General features: G+C 47.4%; 5 protein-coding genes and 1 non-coding gene across 6 annotated transcripts; 4 read left to right on the forward strand and 2 right to left on the reverse strand.

The window, feature by feature from the left end:
* The first annotated feature begins 15 nt into the window (after positions 1-15).
* On the forward strand, positions 16-4,820 carry F4813DRAFT_345532 (uncharacterized protein). Its single transcript, XM_049241765.1, has one exon. The coding sequence runs from the start codon at positions 440-442 to the stop codon at positions 4,643-4,645; it is 4,206 nt and encodes a 1,401-aa protein (XP_049103679.1). The 5' UTR covers positions 16-439; the 3' UTR covers positions 4,646-4,820.
* A 288-nt stretch (positions 4,821-5,108) lies between these two features.
* Positions 5,109-5,208, reverse strand: F4813DRAFT_t23. The gene has a single exon. It is a non-coding gene; the product is annotated as a tRNA-Ile (tRNA).
* Positions 5,209-6,607: 1,399 nt separating this feature from the next.
* F4813DRAFT_398287 (uncharacterized protein) lies at positions 6,608-9,271 on the forward strand. Its single transcript, XM_049248029.1, has 2 exons — positions 6,608-7,280; positions 7,332-9,271. The coding sequence occupies exons 1-2, from the start codon at positions 6,767-6,769 to the stop codon at positions 8,939-8,941; spliced, it is 2,124 nt and encodes a 707-aa protein (XP_049103680.1). The 5' UTR covers positions 6,608-6,766; the 3' UTR covers positions 8,942-9,271.
* Positions 9,272-9,512: 241 nt separating this feature from the next.
* Positions 9,513-14,725, reverse strand: F4813DRAFT_385394 (putative death-receptor fusion protein-domain-containing protein; the record flags this gene model as incomplete). Its single annotated transcript, XM_049246249.1, has 9 exons — positions 9,513-10,334; positions 10,407-11,161; positions 11,215-11,714; positions 11,766-12,070; positions 12,124-12,358; positions 12,407-12,637; positions 12,695-13,685; positions 13,744-14,573; positions 14,628-14,725. 9 exons carry the CDS (start codon positions 14,723-14,725, stop codon positions 9,513-9,515), a joined length of 4,767 nt encoding a protein of 1,588 aa, XP_049103681.1.
* A 462-nt stretch (positions 14,726-15,187) lies between these two features.
* On the forward strand, positions 15,188-16,057 carry F4813DRAFT_345535 (Tim17-domain-containing protein). The gene has a single exon (XM_049241766.1). The coding sequence runs from the start codon at positions 15,331-15,333 to the stop codon at positions 15,979-15,981; it is 651 nt and encodes a 216-aa protein (XP_049103682.1). The 5' UTR covers positions 15,188-15,330; the 3' UTR covers positions 15,982-16,057.
* Positions 16,058-17,319: 1,262 nt separating this feature from the next.
* On the forward strand, positions 17,320-18,281 carry F4813DRAFT_171028 (uncharacterized protein). The gene is made up of 2 exons (XM_049239176.1): positions 17,320-17,888; positions 17,935-18,281. Exons 1-2 carry the CDS (start codon positions 17,460-17,462, stop codon positions 18,166-18,168), a joined length of 663 nt encoding a protein of 220 aa, XP_049103683.1. The 5' UTR covers positions 17,320-17,459; the 3' UTR covers positions 18,169-18,281.
* Positions 18,282-19,203: the final 922 nt, after the last annotated feature.

Genomic DNA, 19,203 nt, shown 5'->3' on the forward strand with positions numbered 1-19,203 from the left:
CGGTAAGAAGTACCTAACCTATCATCCTAACCTACCCTTAGTCTGTGACCCAAGAACTGTTCTTGAATGGTCATAATCAATGTTGCCTACCAAATTGATGCATGTCACCCCTTAAAGCTAATATGGCATTGTCTACAAAGTAAATGTTCTCGAAATCGAAAGGATAAATAGCCACGAGGGCCATCCTAAGCCCATTATATGAAAATTGAGTGGCAAACGTCGGTTAAGCGACAAGCGCGCATCCGCATCCGCATCCCCTATGCAGCTTTAGAGCAACGAGGAGTCGAGGACCTGAAACTATCGATTAGCCTCCCTTCCCTTACGAATCGTCCGAAGTTGTACACAACATAACGATAAACGGTATTTAAGCCATACATCGATAGCTTCAAATGCAATAGTAGTACACAAGCCTTAACCTTCGCTCGGAGCTTTAGTCAAAATGGCCACCGCTGCCACCACGGCGCCATCATCTGTGGCTCCTCCTCCTCCTCCCAAACCTCCAAGCCCATCGGTCCCCGTTATTCTCCACGAAGCCGGACTCGATTCACCCTCATTCCGGGCTTCCGCTCTATATTTTTCCGAACAAGTAGATGCGATCGAACGATGGTTAGAAGGCTACGTTAGGACGACAGCTAAATTATCCCACGAGTTGCTTGGCGTGGAGGAAACCATAAATAACTATCTGAGCAAGATCATTCCGCCCCCGAATATCAATGTGGTTGATAACGACTATGCCGCACTGGCACTTAAAAGGTTCAGTGAGGGGTCAAGGGAGTGGTGGACGCAGGTCTTGAATGCTGCTAGGAAAATGGACACAATGTCGGTCGAGCCGATTCGAATATTTCTCCAAGGCGATCTACGAAATTTTAAGGAGGCCAGAAGAGCATTAGAACAAACACAGAAGGTCTTTGATACTACTTTGGCTCGGTACGTAAGTCAGTCTAAGACGAAGGAACCCTCCTCGCTGCGAGAGGACGCCTTTTCCGTATACGAGACTCGTAAGGCTTATCTGAAGGCATCCATGGACTTTTGCTTCTTCGCGCCTCAATTCCGCATCAATCTTGACAAGCTACTCGTGCGAATATCTTGCGACCTCTGGCGCGATATGAAGAGGTCTCGGGACGCTGCAGGAAGCTTTGGGAAATATGGTCACGAGATGGATCGCGTGAGAGGATGGTCAAAAGAGATGGAACTATCCGAGCCCGTTTTCAGACGCGAGTTACAGATATCGCGTCGCGATATCGGAGAGACTACTCTGGCAGCATTTAAACCGTCACGAGAGATTGACGACTATAGCGCATCAACTGTGCCATTCCTAGGATCTAGGGGGCCCATGAATGTCTCTACGGCCGATCAGTCTGCTGCGATAATGGAGAAACAAGGTTGGCTGTTCCTACGGACTATAACAGGCAAGCCATCTCGAACAAACTGGATTCGAAGATGGTATTACTGCCGAGAAGGTATCTTTGGCTGGCTCGTAAACAGTCCTCAGGGTGTCTTGCAAGGCGACGAGATTGGTGTCCTCCTATGCAATGCGAAGCCCGCCGTAGGAGAGGAACGTCGGTTCTGCTTTGAGGTGAAAACCAAGAACCAGACATTACTACTCCAAGCCGAGACGCAAGCTCAATTAATAGAGTGGCTCGAGGTTTTCGAAGTCGCAAAGAAGAGGGCTTTCGAAGCAAGCGTTACTAGGGACAGCTCTTCTCTTCCAGGTGGTGTTGATCCAGCCTTCTCTATTACACCACCTTCGCTTCCGGAATTCTCGGCCAAATCTTTAGATGCCCAGATTGATGATGGGGCAGGTGCCGAGCGATCTGGAACTCTACCAACTCCTGAGGTTGGACTAGTACCCCGGCCAAGCTTTGATATCACAACAGCTCCCCCGAAGCGATCAGTGACGTCGCTAGCCCGTGAGGAAGGGGAGAGTGGTCGAGAGCACGCAGCCAGGATCATGCAGAAGCTCGATCTTCATCGGAAAGCTACTTTCACCTCAAGCATGGATACAGGGCCATTGTCATCACCAGCGCCGACGGGTGGTATAGCTAGTCTGATATCCGCCAGTCACGGTCTACTACCAGGTTATCCTCCCACTGCCTCCAAACAACAGCTACCAGGACTTGTCTTACCGGGTCCCGAATCGCAACCTGGTAGTCTTGCACCTCCGACACTAGCGAAGCCACCGGCAACGACCCATCTTAGCAAGACGGCTGTTGTGTATAGCGGCGACAGAGTGCTGAATACGAATGCATGGCATACCTTGCCGACGGCGATAGTAGCTAATTATTGGGGAAGCAATACCTGGGGTCACGAGTACTCGCCAAAGATCCCCCGAACCGACAAAGATGTTGACGATCCATTTGGACCAAACTCGCCCTCGATTAAGATGACTACACTCAACGAGGGTGAAGAGTTCAGAAGCCCGGTTTCATCGCATAAGAAGGCTATCAGCATGGATGCTAAGATAAACCATCCAAAAATCGTCCTGCCCACTCCAGAAAAATCACTGCCGGAGACTTTCTCTCCTGATTATCCCATAGAATTAAAGACCAACTCAGCACAGTTCAGGTTACTTTTCCCGAGCGTACCATTAGATGAAAAGCTAGTTCTAGTCTTCAGAGCTTCTTGGACCAGCACCTCGGAAGCCGAGCGTGACGTGCCCCAGATGGCTGGCAACGGGCGAATCTACGTTACTCCAGATAATATGTACTTCTACGGCCATCAAATGGGCTTCGTCATAACGTATACCATTAACCTCGATACCATTACAGAAGTAACAGCTGCTCCCGGCAGAGATTGCGATTTCATATTTCTCCATTTGAATCAGGGTACTGACGACATTGGATATACCCGAATAACAATAAAAACATTCCTCGAAGATCTTGATCTCCTACACGCACGTCTGAACCTTCTCGTTGACGACCTTCAAGCTGAAGAGCCCATGGACCTCCCTGAGCTCATCAGGGCGCTCATCAGTTTGGAGAAGGAAGAAATGGACAGAAGAAGTCCCAGCGTGGATAGTTGGGAAGAAATTTCAGAGCATACTCCTATCGATGACGGTACTGCCGGCGGTAGGGCCATCAGTCCCCGGTATCACGACTCCGCTTACAACTCTCGACGCAGAGGCGCGAGAAAGCCTCTTCCTAAGTTCCAACTCCCAACCCATCCAGTAATCTACGAGCCCGAAGATATGCAGAAGATGGTTGCCGAGCGGAACTTCGAAATTAGCGCTAAAGCATGTTTCCACGTCTTGTTCGGAGATAAGAGCTTCGTCTTTCCCAAGCTCTATTTTGAGCGAAGGGCCCAGCATATCGCTCAAGGTCCTTGGAAATTAAACGAGGCGGGAAAGATGCACAGACAATTTCGTTTTAGCGTCAACTATACTACGAGGCTAGGTCGGTCAAGGGCCGAAGAAGTCACTGATGAGCAAACAATCGACTTGTTCAGCGACCACGTCACATATGTGGTTACGCATGTTAAAAGCCCTTGGCATCTACCTCACGCACATAGTTTTAAGCTGGTCACCAAGATTGTCATCACTCATGTCGCCAAGTCAAAATGTAAGCTCGCCATCTTCACGAAGGTGGTGTGGTCAAAACCACCAGCTCTTGCCAAGAATCTAGTCGAACGACAAGCGCTTGACGACGCCAGTCACGATGCCGAAGATATTGCTGAAGTTGCGACGGATCAAGTGCGAAAACTTGGGCATCGCAGTCGCACAAAGAGGGCTATCCAGGTCTACGGTCATATAGGCCTACAAACTCAGGTTGTAGTCTTCACGCCCGGAGACAACGGCACGTCGAGAAAGCCACAAATCAACCCTCGGACACTGGGTTCGATGCTAGTAGAAACTGTCAGGTCCTTCACCGAAAGTGTTGCATCGTCGTTGATGATGTGGACATTTGCAGCTATAAAGAAGTTATGGGATGTGATAACAGCAGAGCGGCTTATTCTAGCCCTGCTCGGGTTCAGCATACTTACGAACGTAGTAATTTCATCCCAAAGCACGTCAACATGGTGGTCCGAACGGCGCGCGGCCAACTTCATGAACCGAGTCGGCGTGAGCCCGAACATTGTGATGAGCAAAGCAATCTACATAGCGGACCTAGACGAAGCGGCGAGAAGCACCAAGGCCCTCCCCGCGTGGCCACAGGACAGCTACTGCTATTCGACGTTCCAGTCCATCGCTAACAGCAGCGACGCAGACGCGCCGTACGAGTACGCAGGGTCGTCGTTATCATGGAGCTCGAGCCGCGCGACGGCGCGCCGCCTGCGCCAGACAAGACAGAAGCTTGGCGCGTACCGGCACGACTTACTGGTTGCGATGCGCACGGTCAACAGCGTGGAGCGCGAGATGATGCACGCCGAGTGGGAGAACTGGCTACTGGACGAAAACCACCGCTGCGAGCAGGTGGAAATCGTACTTGCAGCGTGGAAAGACTCGGCGGATGGGGGGAATCTCAAGGGAGACATGGCGCAAAAGGTTCTGCATAGTAATATCGGAGATCCCAAGGACAAAGATAAAGACGAAGCGAAAAGAAGGAATTTGCAGAGATGGCATGAGGAGTATTGCGGTAGCTGCAGGGCGGATCGCAGGGCGCTGCTCGAGGAGAGGGAGAGTCTAAGCTTGGCTGCGGCGGTGTTGTAGATAAAGAAGCAGGGAAATAAATTGGAAGTAGACGAGATGGTGAGGTGAAGCAGGTTGTGGATAGAGGCTTCTCACGGAGCAAGGCGAGCCAGCATATAAATAAGTAATTGGGGATAAGAGTGGCATGTACCATATTGTATGGAGGCATATTGTATGGAGGCATATTGTATGGAGGGAGCATTACTGGGTATCATCACTTGGGATTGTTTAGTAGAAGTCTAGGTTGGAAATACGAAATACCCGTAAGCGTAATATATTAATATGTGCTGTTAGACTTGAATAGACTACGAACGATTTTGGGTGTTTGATAAAAATAAGCTTAGAATATTATTATATTTCTTCGTGCGGCGGTACACGTCTATCTGTACGAGGAATAAGAAAAAAGAAGATACAGCAAAAAAAAAAAAATTTCTACAATTGTATAAATAGTTGAGCATTTAAATAAGATGCAAAAAAAGATGAGTGCTCAGTATGAGGGTTGAACTCATGACCTTCGCATTTACTTGATATTTCCAATGATGGAGATATTAGTACGACGCTCTAACCGACTGAGCTAACCGAGCGTTAAAGGGTACACTTGCAAAATAGTTTATATTCCAACGGTTCTTTGGGGGGAAACTTTCAGGGATTAATTCGTACGCTACCCAGAATCTCCATTCCAGCTCCATTTTAACATACCTATGATGATTCTCATTTCAATCTCCCCGCAGCGGCCGATTAAAGCGCTATTCGCAGTTGATATTACTAGGTTACTGGTTTAGTACAGAGCAAAGACTTCAAAGGATGGTTTAGGGGATTTACTAGACTCGATAATGGGATTGAAAATCGAAAATACATAGCAAATTTCCTTACATTTGATTATTTGGGACCTCCATTCCAATTGCAACATAGGTAGGTACCAATCTGGACATCCCCATACCTCGTCGGCGACTAGAACCTCCCATGAGATAAAAAGTTGGAGTTTTTAGGGAGATATTTCCTTATTTCAAAAAGTAGGGATCTATTCTACGTCATGATGGTCGGAGTTGCGTAGTGAATCACGGGGCTGTTACTTTATAGTCGTTGGCTAACAGCTAAGGTCTGCCAAGGAGCATTTATAAAAGTTATAAGTTACAACTTGGCCTTTTATTTACATTCTTAATGTCTATTGGCATTAGGTATGTTTACATTGAGTATATTTATTAGGCTATCCTTACTATTAACCTACCTAACATATTCACGTAGACCTTACTATTTTAAAGGTATTAGATGGTATAAGCACATTACACAGTAAGCTAACTGTCCTAGAATCTTATGTCTAGTATTCCAAGCAAGTCTGGATATTCTTATTAGAGTTACTAATTAAAAGAGCCCCCCGAAAGCTAAGTTGAAGTAATATACATTAATATACACAATACTGAGACTAAGAGAACAACAGCATGTTTATAGAACAAACCTTAATGATCCATTTCCTCCATGTCTTTGGTACATCTTTAACGGTGTGATAATGGGGCAATATCGATTTACGACGTATGTAATTGGTACAATTGGTACAATTGGTCATTTCCTTATATCGCTCCTTCTTGCCTTGAGAGCCGTAAATCGGCTTAGAGGCTTCTTAATGCAATATCGACCTAACCTAGCGTAGTCTAATACAGTACCTCAGCTAAACTGGGCTAATTCCAGGGCCTACCTCATAACTGGGGTAACACTACTGCATCCTTATGTAATAATAGATGATACATACTACATAGTACATAGTTACGTGTAATGCTAAAGATAATTCAAGTTAAATATAATTCAGGGGTCGAGGCTGTACGGGCACACGTGTGACGTCAAGGATATTGCCATATTGCCATGTTGCCATGTTGGAGCTCAGCCTCTCCATACACTTTTCATCTTTCATCTTTCATCTTTCATCTTTTACATACCTCAGTCCTCGCATTCGCTTTTCACCTAACCCCTAATTCAAGCCAATTCCTTTTAATAATTCCTATGAATTAACATTGTTTCTTCTTGTAATTCTTGAGCTTAGCGACTGTTATCCTTGGGCACAGAATGGAATCAATAGCTTTACAATAGCCACCATTGCTTTTGAGTCCAAGTACTTCCTTTACAGTTCGCTTAAAGGTATAAGCAATTATGTCGAGCGCCCACGAGGCCTTCAAGGCTCTCGGTCCTATCAATTGGGACGACGTTCCCCAGGATCGGCTTGATACTTTCTTCAAAGACGCATGCGCCGACGCACAATGCATAATCGATTCTATCCCGGTATCCTCCTCGTCCCTGCAACATATGGGCTTGCCACGGTCAGCCACTGACACGAATCTTACCTCATTACCCAACAGAGACTCCAACTTATCAGACCGTGCGGCGCAACTAAGAAAAGAATGGAAAGAATGCAAGATTAACCCGCGTGAAAATCCACTAGGATTAGATGTTTATAAACTGGCTGCTAAGGATGGAAAGGGTGCTTGGTTTGCTAGACGCAGCGTCCACGATGGTTTCACCTTTGAGAAATGGAAATTGGGATTGGAAAAGGAATTTGATGAGAGTTTAAAAGTAGAAGGGGGACCTGGCGCGGGGAGCATTAGAGGGATCGGTGCTGATAGAAAGATCGTCAGCCAGACTGTTGAAGGCATCGGCAAGATGCGGGGTACGTCGACTATCGCCTTCAAGACTTGATAGAGCTAACAAATTACTTTAGTCTATCAACTATCAGCTCAATTTCCGGGACCAACAGCACCTCGAGACTTTATAGGTCTTCTGCTGAGCTCCGAGTCGGTCACCGATGCTCCTGGTACGCCTAGACACTTCATGCTCGTCTCGAAACCGTGCGTTCACCCAGAATGTCCGCCACGGCAGGGCTATATTCGAGGTCAATATGAGTCTGTCGAGTTTATCCGTGAAATTCGAGTGGAAAAGCCTCTACGGAAAACCCGATCATCAATAGACCTACCCAACGACGAGGTTGTGGCAATGATGCGGAAAACCACCGAAAGCCTTAGCAGAGAAGCCACTGTCCGTTCAGCCCGCCAAGCAGCCGAGCCTACTAACAGCGAGGGTGGAAGGAAACGAGGTAAAACTATTGGGAGTGCCGACGTTGGAGACGATCGAGAGGAGGACGACCACTACGAGACCATGATCGAATGGTTAATGGTTACTCGAAGTGACCCGGGTGGTAGCGTCCCGCGATTCATGATTGAAAGGGGGACACCGCCAGGTATTGCCGGCGATGCCAACAAATTAGTCAAATGGATCTCGTCTAAGTCTATTGACTACTTTGCCGACTCCGAATCCGAATCAAACAGTGAAGACGCGAAACCTAAATGTGAGATATCTAATGCTGAGCGAGTAGACTCTGAGAAAACGGTCACGGCGAATTTTACATCAAATACCACCCACCACTCAAAGGCTCCGCGACCATCAGCTACCAGACAGATGGAAGAGGTTGAGGAACAGCCCGGCTCTGTAGGGGTTTACGGCATGATAGCAAATGCCTTAAATGCTGCAGCTTCTGCAGCAGCCTCACGCATCCCTAATCCCTTCGGTCCAGTTAACAGCGAAGATGCAGACACGTCGGACCTCACATCTGAAAATCGGGAGGACGATTCGTCGTCCATTCACAGCTTCCACAGTCTAGAGGGCGAGGGAATAGCCGAAAATGACGATGCATCACAAAAGCCGGGAGAAAGTTCAACCCAGCTTACACCTTCGGTCACTAATGGTGGTGCGGAATCTACAGTCTCAAGTGAATCGCTCACGACCCGCTCGATAGCGCTGTCGCACCACGAGAAAGAGCTTAGGAAACTTGAGGAGCGCAAGCGAAAGACGGAGGAGAAGCTGCAGCGGGCTCAAGAGCGGGCGCTCGCTAAGCGCGGCAATGGAGACACGGAATCCCAACGTGAAGAAGCCGCGATGCAAAAGCTGCGCGAAAAGCATGAGCGCGAGATAGCAAAACAGCAAGAGAAGTACCAGCGAGAAATAACGAAGCTAGAAGCAAAGCGCGCGAGCGAGCAGAAGAAGGCCGAGGAACGCCGACGTAAGGCGCTCGAGCGCGAGGAAAAGACCACCCTAGCTATGGAGCTGGATAAGATGCGAGCCGAGCGTGATATCGCGCACAAGCAGATGGAGATCCTAAAGGAACAGATCGGCGAACTCCAGGCCCAGAACACGAAGCTGGTCGCGCGCCTAGGCCGCGAGGGCATCAACGTGGATGATAGCGACGGCTCGAGCTCCTTTGGCGGGATCAAGAGGTCCATGACGGACCAGATGTCGGATCGAGATTCCAGGCGCGAGAGTACACTGCGCTTGTAGGCCGGGCGGAATGTCGCCCGCGCGAGCTGTCACTATATTTCGGGCGAGGAGAGTTGCGTTGTCCACAAGAGTTGATTAAGCTATACATGGCATAACATACCTGTGATTGTGGAGGATGATAGAATGTGCATATAATACTTAACCTACGTACAACACAAGCGGAGGCAAACCGCACATAATACCAACAAGGCGAGTTTGAATATCGGCGGTCAGGATGGCGATCGGGCTATTTGTAATTCTCGGGCCGGCTACCTTGGTTACTACTACTGACCTGCTTGGGGATCTTACGACATAAGACGAGTTCACGAGTACATGAGGGAGTCATTCGGGCGTTGGTATCGCATTGTAGTGTGTTGCATATTTAGAGTAGCGACTAGCAAGCAAGCAAGCAAACAAACAAAGTTTGGTTAGACATCGAGAATAGCAGAATAGTTGTCGCGGCGAATAGATGGTGAGAATTTAGGTTGAATTTGCATGAATGCGTGTATACTCTACGTTAGGTACCTTAGGTAGGCATACACATATCATACCCCTTTTCCAATAGTTATTTATAGCTTAGGTACCCAAAGTATCACTCATCCAACCCGGCACACATACCAAGCAATAGCCCACTTACCTCCGTCCGCCAACCCTCGTCCCTAAAACGCCTTACCGCATCCCCAATCTGTTCATCTCCAGCTGCCGCAAGCGCAGTGCCACCAACCAGGATCCGCGCGCAAATAGCAAAGACCTCAGGCTTCGAAGTCCAGCCTAGCGGGCCGCCTGTGCTGCTCTCTGCAGCCGCGATGCGCAATAGCGTTTCCAAGCCGGAGAGACACCATTGCGACAGCGCTGCCGTTGCTTCAGAGGAAGACTGCCGAGGAAGAGACGAGAAGACGTCGATCCACCGACGGGCTTCCCGCACCTCGTCCACGTACAGGTTCTGCTCCTCGACGACGAACAGCGAGTCGTCGAAGCGCATGGCTTCTGTGAGTCGGGCCTCGGCTGAGATCCAGCCTTCCAGGAGCCGTTTGGCGGCCGAGGGGCTAGTGCCGGCATGGCCTTGTTCTAGTGCTACGTGGGAAGATGAGGGTGAAGAGGGAAGGTTCCCAGTCAAGCGACAGGCGACGTGAGCTCTGAACTCGTCGACGTCTGCGTAATGCGCTAGTAGCCAAAGTAACAGCCGCCGTCCAGCTTCGACGGAGATGAGGCGCTGGTTCGATAGTAGGGGTGTTGCTACCGCGGCGGCAGCGGCACGGACTTCGTCGTCGTCGTCGTTGAGGGCGTCATAGAGGGCTATGAGCCACGGCAGGTGTGCCGAATCGGAGTTCTTCTCAGTCGAGGTTAATTTGAAGGCCACACTTGTCGAAAACGAGTGCATGGCACCGACGGCCGCCATGCGAGTGTCAAATGTCTAGCAAAGATGTAGCTATTAGCTTCGTGTATGATATAGATAGATAGACATTCTGGTAGAAGTTGTGCTTACCCTATCCGCCATACCGGCGTCGCTTATCATTGCACCCCAATACCTAAGCCACGGTTCTAGGTAGTTATTGGCTGTCTCCTCAGATCGCAAGACTATAACTGCTAACAACGGCCCGCTTATGCGAACGATAGCATTGGATAAGCTTGGATTCATGGGCTTTCCGTAGAGATCTGCCCAGAGTTTTGCTATGGCCTCGTCGTCTGGAAGATGCTTTAGCCCCTCTGACGCATCGCAGAGGATGCTGTCCATGAGAGCTGCGGTGTTTTCTAGGGCTATCGTTCGCGGTTCTGGTGCGTCGGTATCGAAACATACTTGTATATATGTATCGATGAGGTTGCCTCGTGTTTCGATAGACTCCGACGAATCAATAGAAGACATACTTTCCAACATGGAACACGCAACATTAACGTCTCCCTTTAATGCTGCCACCAGAAGCTGTCTCAAGGTATCGTCTGTCTTTTTGCTAGATTGCCTCAAAGCTTGTAACAGAGCTGCTTGTCCAAGCCTAATATCCAGTAAAGCTGACGGTGCCGTTTTTATACCGGGCTGGTTGTTAAGCTCGAACATCCAGGGGGGCAAAATATCCCGAGATTCAACGGCAAGACCTGTCTCCGGTGTGTTTTCCGTCCTCTTTAACCCGGCTATGAAGTTGGCAACTTCAATATAGACCGCTCTTGTTTCCGAGCATGCACTAATACTCTCGTTTCTTGAAACGAATTCTACAAGTATGCCGTGCATTTTACTGACGTTGTAATCTGTAAAATATCAATTTGGAATGTAAACTAGCATATATGAATAATACACTTACCTGAAAGCTGCTCAGGCATCACCTCAGAAAGCCTCTCAAGCAAGAACTTAATTGTTAGTAGGGCCCCGTGTAGCTTATTCGAGGTCTCGGAACTGGCTAGAAGGTCTGGGATGGAATTAAGCCATCCCGGCTTAAGAAGAAAGGAACACAAGGTCCGGGCAGCAATTTCTCGGACGTGCCAGATGTGGCTTCCCAAGTACCACGCGATGATGTCGTAGAGCTTGTCACGGAATTCCTCTGGTGACCCAGCGCGACGTATGATATCCAACGACGGGAAAACGGACTCTGCCGTCTGCGTCCCTATCAGGACCCCGCTTGATTGCTGACCCGTCTCCAGGAGGTTCACCAGGAGTGCTGGGAGAGCTTTGAATTTACTATATGGTATCTTGATGGTCCGCCCATCCCAACCTGCTTCGATTGATGTTTTACTCTCGCTGGTGCCGAAGAGGCAATCGATGAGACTTCTCAGGAGCAGAAGACCACAGTTTCGAATCGCCCATCTATAAATATGAGTATAAGTAGGCGTGAATTAGTGACGGCCTGGGACTTACATTTCAGATTTAAGACTGCTTGCCGCTAATTCAAGGCAGTCGGTGAGATTTGGCTCTGCTCTCTTGCTCAAATACGAGCTCTTGAAGATATCTTTGATGCAGTTCAAGGCGTGTACTTGTGGTAAGTTTGATCCATCAGTCTCGGATGCGAGTGCTGGTCGACGGCCGATATCTTGCAGGTTACGAACAACATCTTCAAAAGATGGACGGTTCGCATTAGAAGAGAGTATGCCGACGATAAGAGCTGGGATACCGGCAGATCTTCGAGTAGTAGAACCTTGCGTGTGAATGCAAGTCAGCGCTCCCTATATAAGTCTTAGTATGTATCCGCGGTCTCAAGGTGTTGGGATCTACTAACCTCATACCATTGGTCTAAGAGCCCGGATTTGTCACTTGAAGGATGTGGGAACCATTTTACGAGCTGGCAGCAACTAGTAAATGTCTGTGATACTGTTGTGAATGCTCCTCGATGTCGCAGATTCGATAGTTCATCAAATGTGAGCATCCCAATCGCCTCGAAGTTAGCTCTTGAAGGAGCCAGAAGCCCAGGACCCTGATGGCTAGCGTTGCTTGCAATAGCACGCATCAAATTACTTGAAATAATTAGTAGCTACTTTGATAAATGTTTACCGAGGCCTTACCTTGACTCGTGGATTGCCCGGAAGCTGTAACTAAGCAAGTCCTTAGTGTCGAGTCCCTCAACCTCCTCGAGCTCTTCCGGTAGATGGCCTTCCGGAGAGTCATCGCAAAGAACATGTCGCACAGCCCTCCATATTCTCTGACAGCATGCAATGGCACGGTCCTGTATTTTAGCTAAGGCCTCGATATCTTCCCTGGAGAATTTCATAGTTGAGAATGAGTTCCATATATACCTATGTCCCTAGGTGAGTATTCGTTTTCCGAAAATAGCTTATGTGATCTGAACATACCTCAGGGATGCGAAACCACCGTGTACTGGCGCGTGTAACACCGCATTGGCGAGGTCTTGTTCGGCGGCAGAGAGTTTAGCTTCGAGGCTTGACAAAATTGTAAATGGAATTTGCATTCGTTCCTCTGATTTTATACTCCAGCGGCATAGAAGCTCAAATGAGCGAGCAGCACCATCAGAGTGGTCAGCGCGGGCGGTTCGCCGAGCAAGCTCATCAGCCTTGTTGCAAAAGCTCCGCAACTCCTCGATAGTTGTTTTGCCTAGTTCTTTTATCTGTTTTTGTAGCCCCTGGTGCCCAATTTCGGGCGAGAGCGCCATCACTAAGGAGGCAGCAGTCTCTCGCACATCATCAAATGGGTCCATAATAAGATCCAGGATAGAGCGAAACCACGTTACATCAATGAGCAAAGTACTCAACTCATAAGAATTGAGTATAACACTCCCATGGGATGGAGCCGGCTTGACGATAAATACCATGGCCTTCAATGCTGTTATATGTCGCTGATAGGATGTAGTAGGAGCAAGCTCGTTCTTAAGAAATCCTACATACCAGGAAGCAAAGTCCTCGTGTTGGCGCAATACGGCGTTTAGCTTTGCTACTGTGTCATTTTGATGTCTCTCTAATTGACTATCCTTATCCTCTTCTGTAGGCAATCTAGAACCGTGTTTGTTCAATTTCGCCTTATTAATCTTCTTAGAAATGCGGTCAGCTTCTCGCCGTAACGACTCGATGGTATTTTGAATACGTTTGATCATATTTCTCGAATGTCCAAGAACATCATAACGCATTTTTGGATCAGAATCTTCATAAAACGACGGCAAATACTGCTTGAGTAGCTCGATGGCTTCTGTTGTGTATGGTTTTGTTGTGGATGGAGATGCTATGAGAAGTGAGACAGCGGATGTACGTGCTTCTTGAGAGTCGTGGCATAGAACGCTTTCGAGCACGTCTGCTCGAAGCTGGAAACCTGATTGAGAACCTTGTTCTGGTTCTTTGCAGCGTTTAGCAAAATCTCTAACAATTTTGGGTATCAGGTGGCGATAGCTTACCACGACCTGGTTCATCCACTACCCCAGCCTTCTTTCCTGCTTCGAGCATGGCAAGCCAAAGCATTGAATTGAGGTCCCAACCATTACTGTCCTTGCTAGTAAGTCTTTGGAGCGACGATAAATGGCGAAGGTACACTAGAGAGCCTGCTCGATTAATATTGAATAACTGAACAAAAATGTAAAATTTAATTGGCTCGAGATAATCGAGGTTCATCTGCAACCCCCTATATATGAACCTATGCCATGTGCTAGGTTCATGCCTGACATCTTTATCCTCATACCAAGAGCTAGTGAAGATTGTAACGAGAAGGCTTCCAACTACATGACCCAGATAATGTAGTTCCATCCAAGCGAAGATGCCGGCGACGAAAGCACCCCAGACATCTTCATTTAGAGGTAGACCGTGGATCTCGTTATAAAGCTCTAAGATGCTGCATAAATATACTATTTTTTTCTGAATGAAGCAGTCTAAGACGACCATGGCAGATTTTACTGATGGCCGAGATGATTGTTGTGTGATTGTGGATACGGTGGCATTCAGTATAGTTGCCTTGACGGAAGCACCAACATCTGGTCTAGGATTGTTGGATATTAGATATGCAAGATAATCCAGGATGAGCCTCATAGATCGGTGGGAATCTTTTTCATTCCATTCCATAAAGAAGTCGAAAAGTCTCATGGCAGTACCCTCCGCAAATGCAAAATTTTGCAGTGTGGATTTAGAAGACTTTGAACATTGCTCAACAAAGCCGTGAAGTTTCACGCAAGCGTTCCCGGAATACTGCCTTGGCTTTGCGGCACATATAATAAGCTCCTCGAACATAACTTGCCTAAGGAGTCTATGTAAACGCAGGACCAGCTTTATAGTGTTAATTCATACTCACCATAGTTGTAGCTCGTCAGGCTGTTCTTCAAGCCAAGAGACAGCATGTTTCGGGTTGAAGTTAGTCTCACTGACTTGAGTGGCTATTGCGGACTTCATCACGTATTTGAGCGGTAATGGTCTCCCCTTTCGATATATACCGGCTTTAAGAAACTTATTCTCTTCTAGATTTGGATATTCCGTCGATATTATTGGGTAGGAATTGGGAGAAGAGAACATGGGTGGTTTTGCAACCGGGTCACCATATTTAGAGACTTATATAGTCTATAGGTTTTCATAGAAGTAAGTATATTTTACTCTTATGAAATAGAGTATAAAATCTTGTAATCTATTATTATTGTGTCTTGTGAGGTTTGATACACTCATCTGTGATCTTGTTATGCAGTTAATGAGGCCTAGAAAAAACCCTGTAAATTTTGAGTCTAGGTTCAAGGTACGTACCTGGTATCTAGTAGGTACATACCTGATAATCGATATGGATCCATGTGGCGCACGAGCGATAATTCAATAACCTGGTATCCACTTATGCCACCCTTCTACGCAAGGAAACTTTTTTTCAATGGGCGAAAGCTTCAGTCACTTTCCATCTGCCCTGGACCTGCGATTTCGCATACTGCGAGAAGAGACACGGCGGCGACATACCCCGTAGCATATAATTCTCTCTTCTTGCCTAATATTATAGGATTATAATTGCACCCGGCAGCATGTCCATTTGGGATGCGCTCACCGGACGAAAGTCCTCATCCTCACAATCGTCATCTTCCACCTCCGCTTCTGCGCCCGCACCGACCGAAAACCTCACCCCAGCTCCCTTCAACCCGGAAGATGCGCAAGGAGTAGACTCCTTCTTAAAGAGCTCCGCGTTTGCCGATCCCTCCTTATTACACCCCCTGGCAGGCTTAGACAAGGACAGTTTAGAATACCTAAGCTTAGAGGATTCCGCTCTGACAGATCTTCCCGGCGCACACTCTGCGATCCCATCCCGAGGTTTTAGCGACGATTTGTGTTATGGAACCGGCATCACATACCTCACAGCACTATCAATAGGGGGGGTGTGGGGACTCCAAGAGGGATTGAGAAGATCTTCGGGTCAACCGCCGAAGCTACGTTTAAACTCGGTCCTGAATGCCGTTACGCGGAGAGGACCGTTCCTTGGCAATTCTGCGGGTGTCGTCGCCATCACATACAATTGCTTCAACTCGGGTATCGGCTATCTCAGAGGGAAGCATGACTCGGCAAACACCATAGCAGCAGGTACTTTAAGCGGCATGTTATTCAAAAGTACGAGGGGGCTCCGGCCAATGTTGATCTCGGGTGGTATTGTGGGCTCGATAGCAGGAGTGTGGGCGGTATGAACCCTGAGTGACCCCGAGTGTTTGGCTAATGATTATAACTAATTCTCCTACTAGATCACGAAGAAAGTTGTGCTATCTCCGGGGACTCAAGGGCACGAACAACACCTTTAGGTCTAATGATATAGGTATGCTAAGTACTAGATACGTTGATTCTCAGCTCGGGAATGCGGCCAGGGATATGGCCATGTATGATATTGAGCCCGAGAACCAGGCCTTGAGCCGTACGATATCGCGATTTAATTGGGTGAATAAGTTTACGAGTTGGTTGTGGAACGATGGATGATCTCTCCTCCGGCTTTGGAATGTGTATAAAATAGGTGGTTACGAGCATTAGAAAGCATCCACGGTCGTGGATAGGTAGGCGTTCAAGTCGGCAACGGGACCGAATCGAATTTCCAATTTTGAACGAAGCAAAACTATGCCAAAGTAGCTTAGGTAAAACGCGTGACGTCAGGAGAAAAGAGCAAAGAAACGGCAGGAAGTGACACCCTCTTCTTAGGCCCCTATCTGTACCCAGGTGTTGCTTGCCCACCTTAGACCATGTGTACGTTGTGTACCTGATCTTAGGCATTAGCAGTTGTCAATACTTTAGGTAGCCCGACGGGGAAGGTACGTACATAGGTACATGTAGCAAGCAGTGTGCCTACATGTACCTACCTAATTTGCATATACCTAAGTTAGGTAAGTATCCCAGATACGCACCTACCTTAGGTGCCAACATGTAGGTGCCAACATGTAGGTGGACACATAGCAACATCCCGCCTATTTATCTACCTTCTCCCATCATCCGACAGGGTTATCTTTTACTCTATATTTTTCAAATACTCCCATTTCTCACCAGCATCTAAGCAAATCAACCAAGAACCGGCCAGGAACTCATCTATCTACCCCTAACAATGTCTCAGTCATCCTCTGCAGCCGACTAGGAAGCGGCACAGAAGACCAAGGAGGAACTCGTCGACAATTGTATCCAAACATGGCTGTCTAATAGGGTAGGCCTTGATTCATTCGAGGAGCCAACTATCCAGCAATTCCAATTTAGCGATACCGACTTTCCGAGGCAATATCCAAGCATAAGATTAGAGCAGAAGGAGGGCTATCGCTTAGTCACTCTGGATGACAGACCTTCCAAGGACTCGAAAATCCTGGAACAACGACAGAGGCTCCGTGATTTATTAGAAAGAAATGATCCGCTTTCTAGAGCCGTCGACTATATACTGGAGCAAGAGATCGACCAACGGGGGCTGCTCGCATTCGAATCCGAATCCATCTTCGACATACCTTCGGCATCCACACTTAGTTTTCACGACAAGGTACATCGTATCATCATTCACAATTTTGTCATGTCATTAACCAGTCACGCCTAGGTCCATCTTATAGCCAGGCATGGGCTTCTAGAACGCCAACTGAAGCCTTCGCCTGAACCTCAAACTAGGGTTACCCCTAAGCATGAGCCGAACGTAGACCCTCAGGTGAAGATGGCTATGCTCCGAGTTACTTCAATGAGTAAACTTCACCTCGAGAGTTTTTTCGCGCCCTTGTCACCTGATTATTGCCTAGAGTGTTTCCATGTCCTCCTCGAGGAAGTAGCTGAGCCATATGCCAGTATTGGAATCTCGAACCGCGAAATACTTGACCATGATCTCTACGGTACATCGGACGATAGTGAGACACGTTCCTTGACTGAATCCGAAAATGACGAGTGGGATCGGTCGTGGCGATTAAGGTCAGAGCTTAGCAACGAACAGCTCGCGAGCTGGTCTTATAGACTTTCAGATGTCCCTGGTAATCATGTTGAGAAGTCGGCAAGACTCTATACAGATTGGCTCTGCGTCGACACCAAGGAGCAATATGAAAGAATGTCTTCATTAATCAAGGAACGCAATCTTTCTGCCGTGTTCATACGCGTAAGTGATTTATTATATGTCGTAATCTAAGCTAATCGAATGCTAGACTTGGAAAATCGACGAAGCGAAGCGCGTAGCTCAGGCGAATGAAGCCAAACGCAAGCCTTCACATCAAGATAACCCCCTACCAAGCAAACACTCGGCTCAGGGCAGTGGCACACGGGGAGATTCTTCAGTATCGACAGACCAATCATTGGCTCTGGATGAAGAAAAGGGGCTCCAGGATTTTGGTAATATGGAAGTAGATATCTTTTCTGAATCTAAAGTACGAAACCAGTAGGCTCTATTTGGCGAATAACACCTGAGCTAGGACAATGTATCACGGAAACCACACGAATAATTTTTTGTTTGTGGTAATACACGGCGATGTGTGAATGGAGTCAAGAAATACGGGGACAGGATATAAGCTTTGTATTCAGGTAACATTCGCCACTCCAGTTTATTTGTTACTGTTTTATCTAGGCCAGGTCATTGATTTACCGATGCCTTGATACGGATATAATTCTCAATAAAAATGTGTGAAATGCCGTTCCGCAACTAATACGAGATATCGCTTGGTAGTGCTAAATGGCTTAATCTGGCTAAGAAGTATGTTTTCTACGGTAGTTAGTAATAATAGCAAACATTTTGATGTTCTATGGTTACGATTTTAAAATTAAGATTGTTTAATGATAACAATTTAATGATAGCATCTCGTTCTTTCCTAGACCTAGGCACCGACGATATTGCTAACCTAGTATACGTCCGCCTTTACGAACAGGACAACTCCTAGCAGGAAGTTCACCTGCAAATTTGTCATGCTGAAATAAACGATACCTAAACGATCAATACTACCTATCCATTCGAGATTAAAGATCCACCTCCTCTTTACCCGTTGTAGAGAACACCATAATATCACCAACGCCAGCGCCAGCATGTGTTTTCCTTGTTGGTCAGTTAAAGATATCTATGTCGAGGAGGATCCCCCGGCGGAACAGCAGATGATCCAGTACGTATGGGATGGTACTAGATGGGTTGCCATCATAGGTGATACTGTAAGTGGCTATTTTCTTTAGTTTTGCGGTGATGTAAACAATGGCCCTCCAAAGGCAGGTATGGACTGGGGCAGCTGGACTGGAGCAGCTGGACTGGCAACAAGCAGGACTAGAGAAATTTCCAAAGCAGGGACAAAGGAAACACGAAGAGCCTCAAGAAATAATGCTACTTAGAAGTATTCCAGGGACACTTTTACTGTACAGCATAGTGCAGCGAGGCACAAAACAGTACATTTACCTTTTCCCCATTGGTTACCCAGGTACTATGTACAGTTATCACG

Source organism: Daldinia decipiens (assembly GCF_022478715.1).
Source record: "Daldinia decipiens strain CBS 113046 unplaced genomic scaffold F4813scaffold_3, whole genome shotgun sequence".
NCBI classification, from domain to species: Eukaryota; Fungi; Ascomycota; class Sordariomycetes; order Xylariales; family Hypoxylaceae; genus Daldinia; species Daldinia decipiens.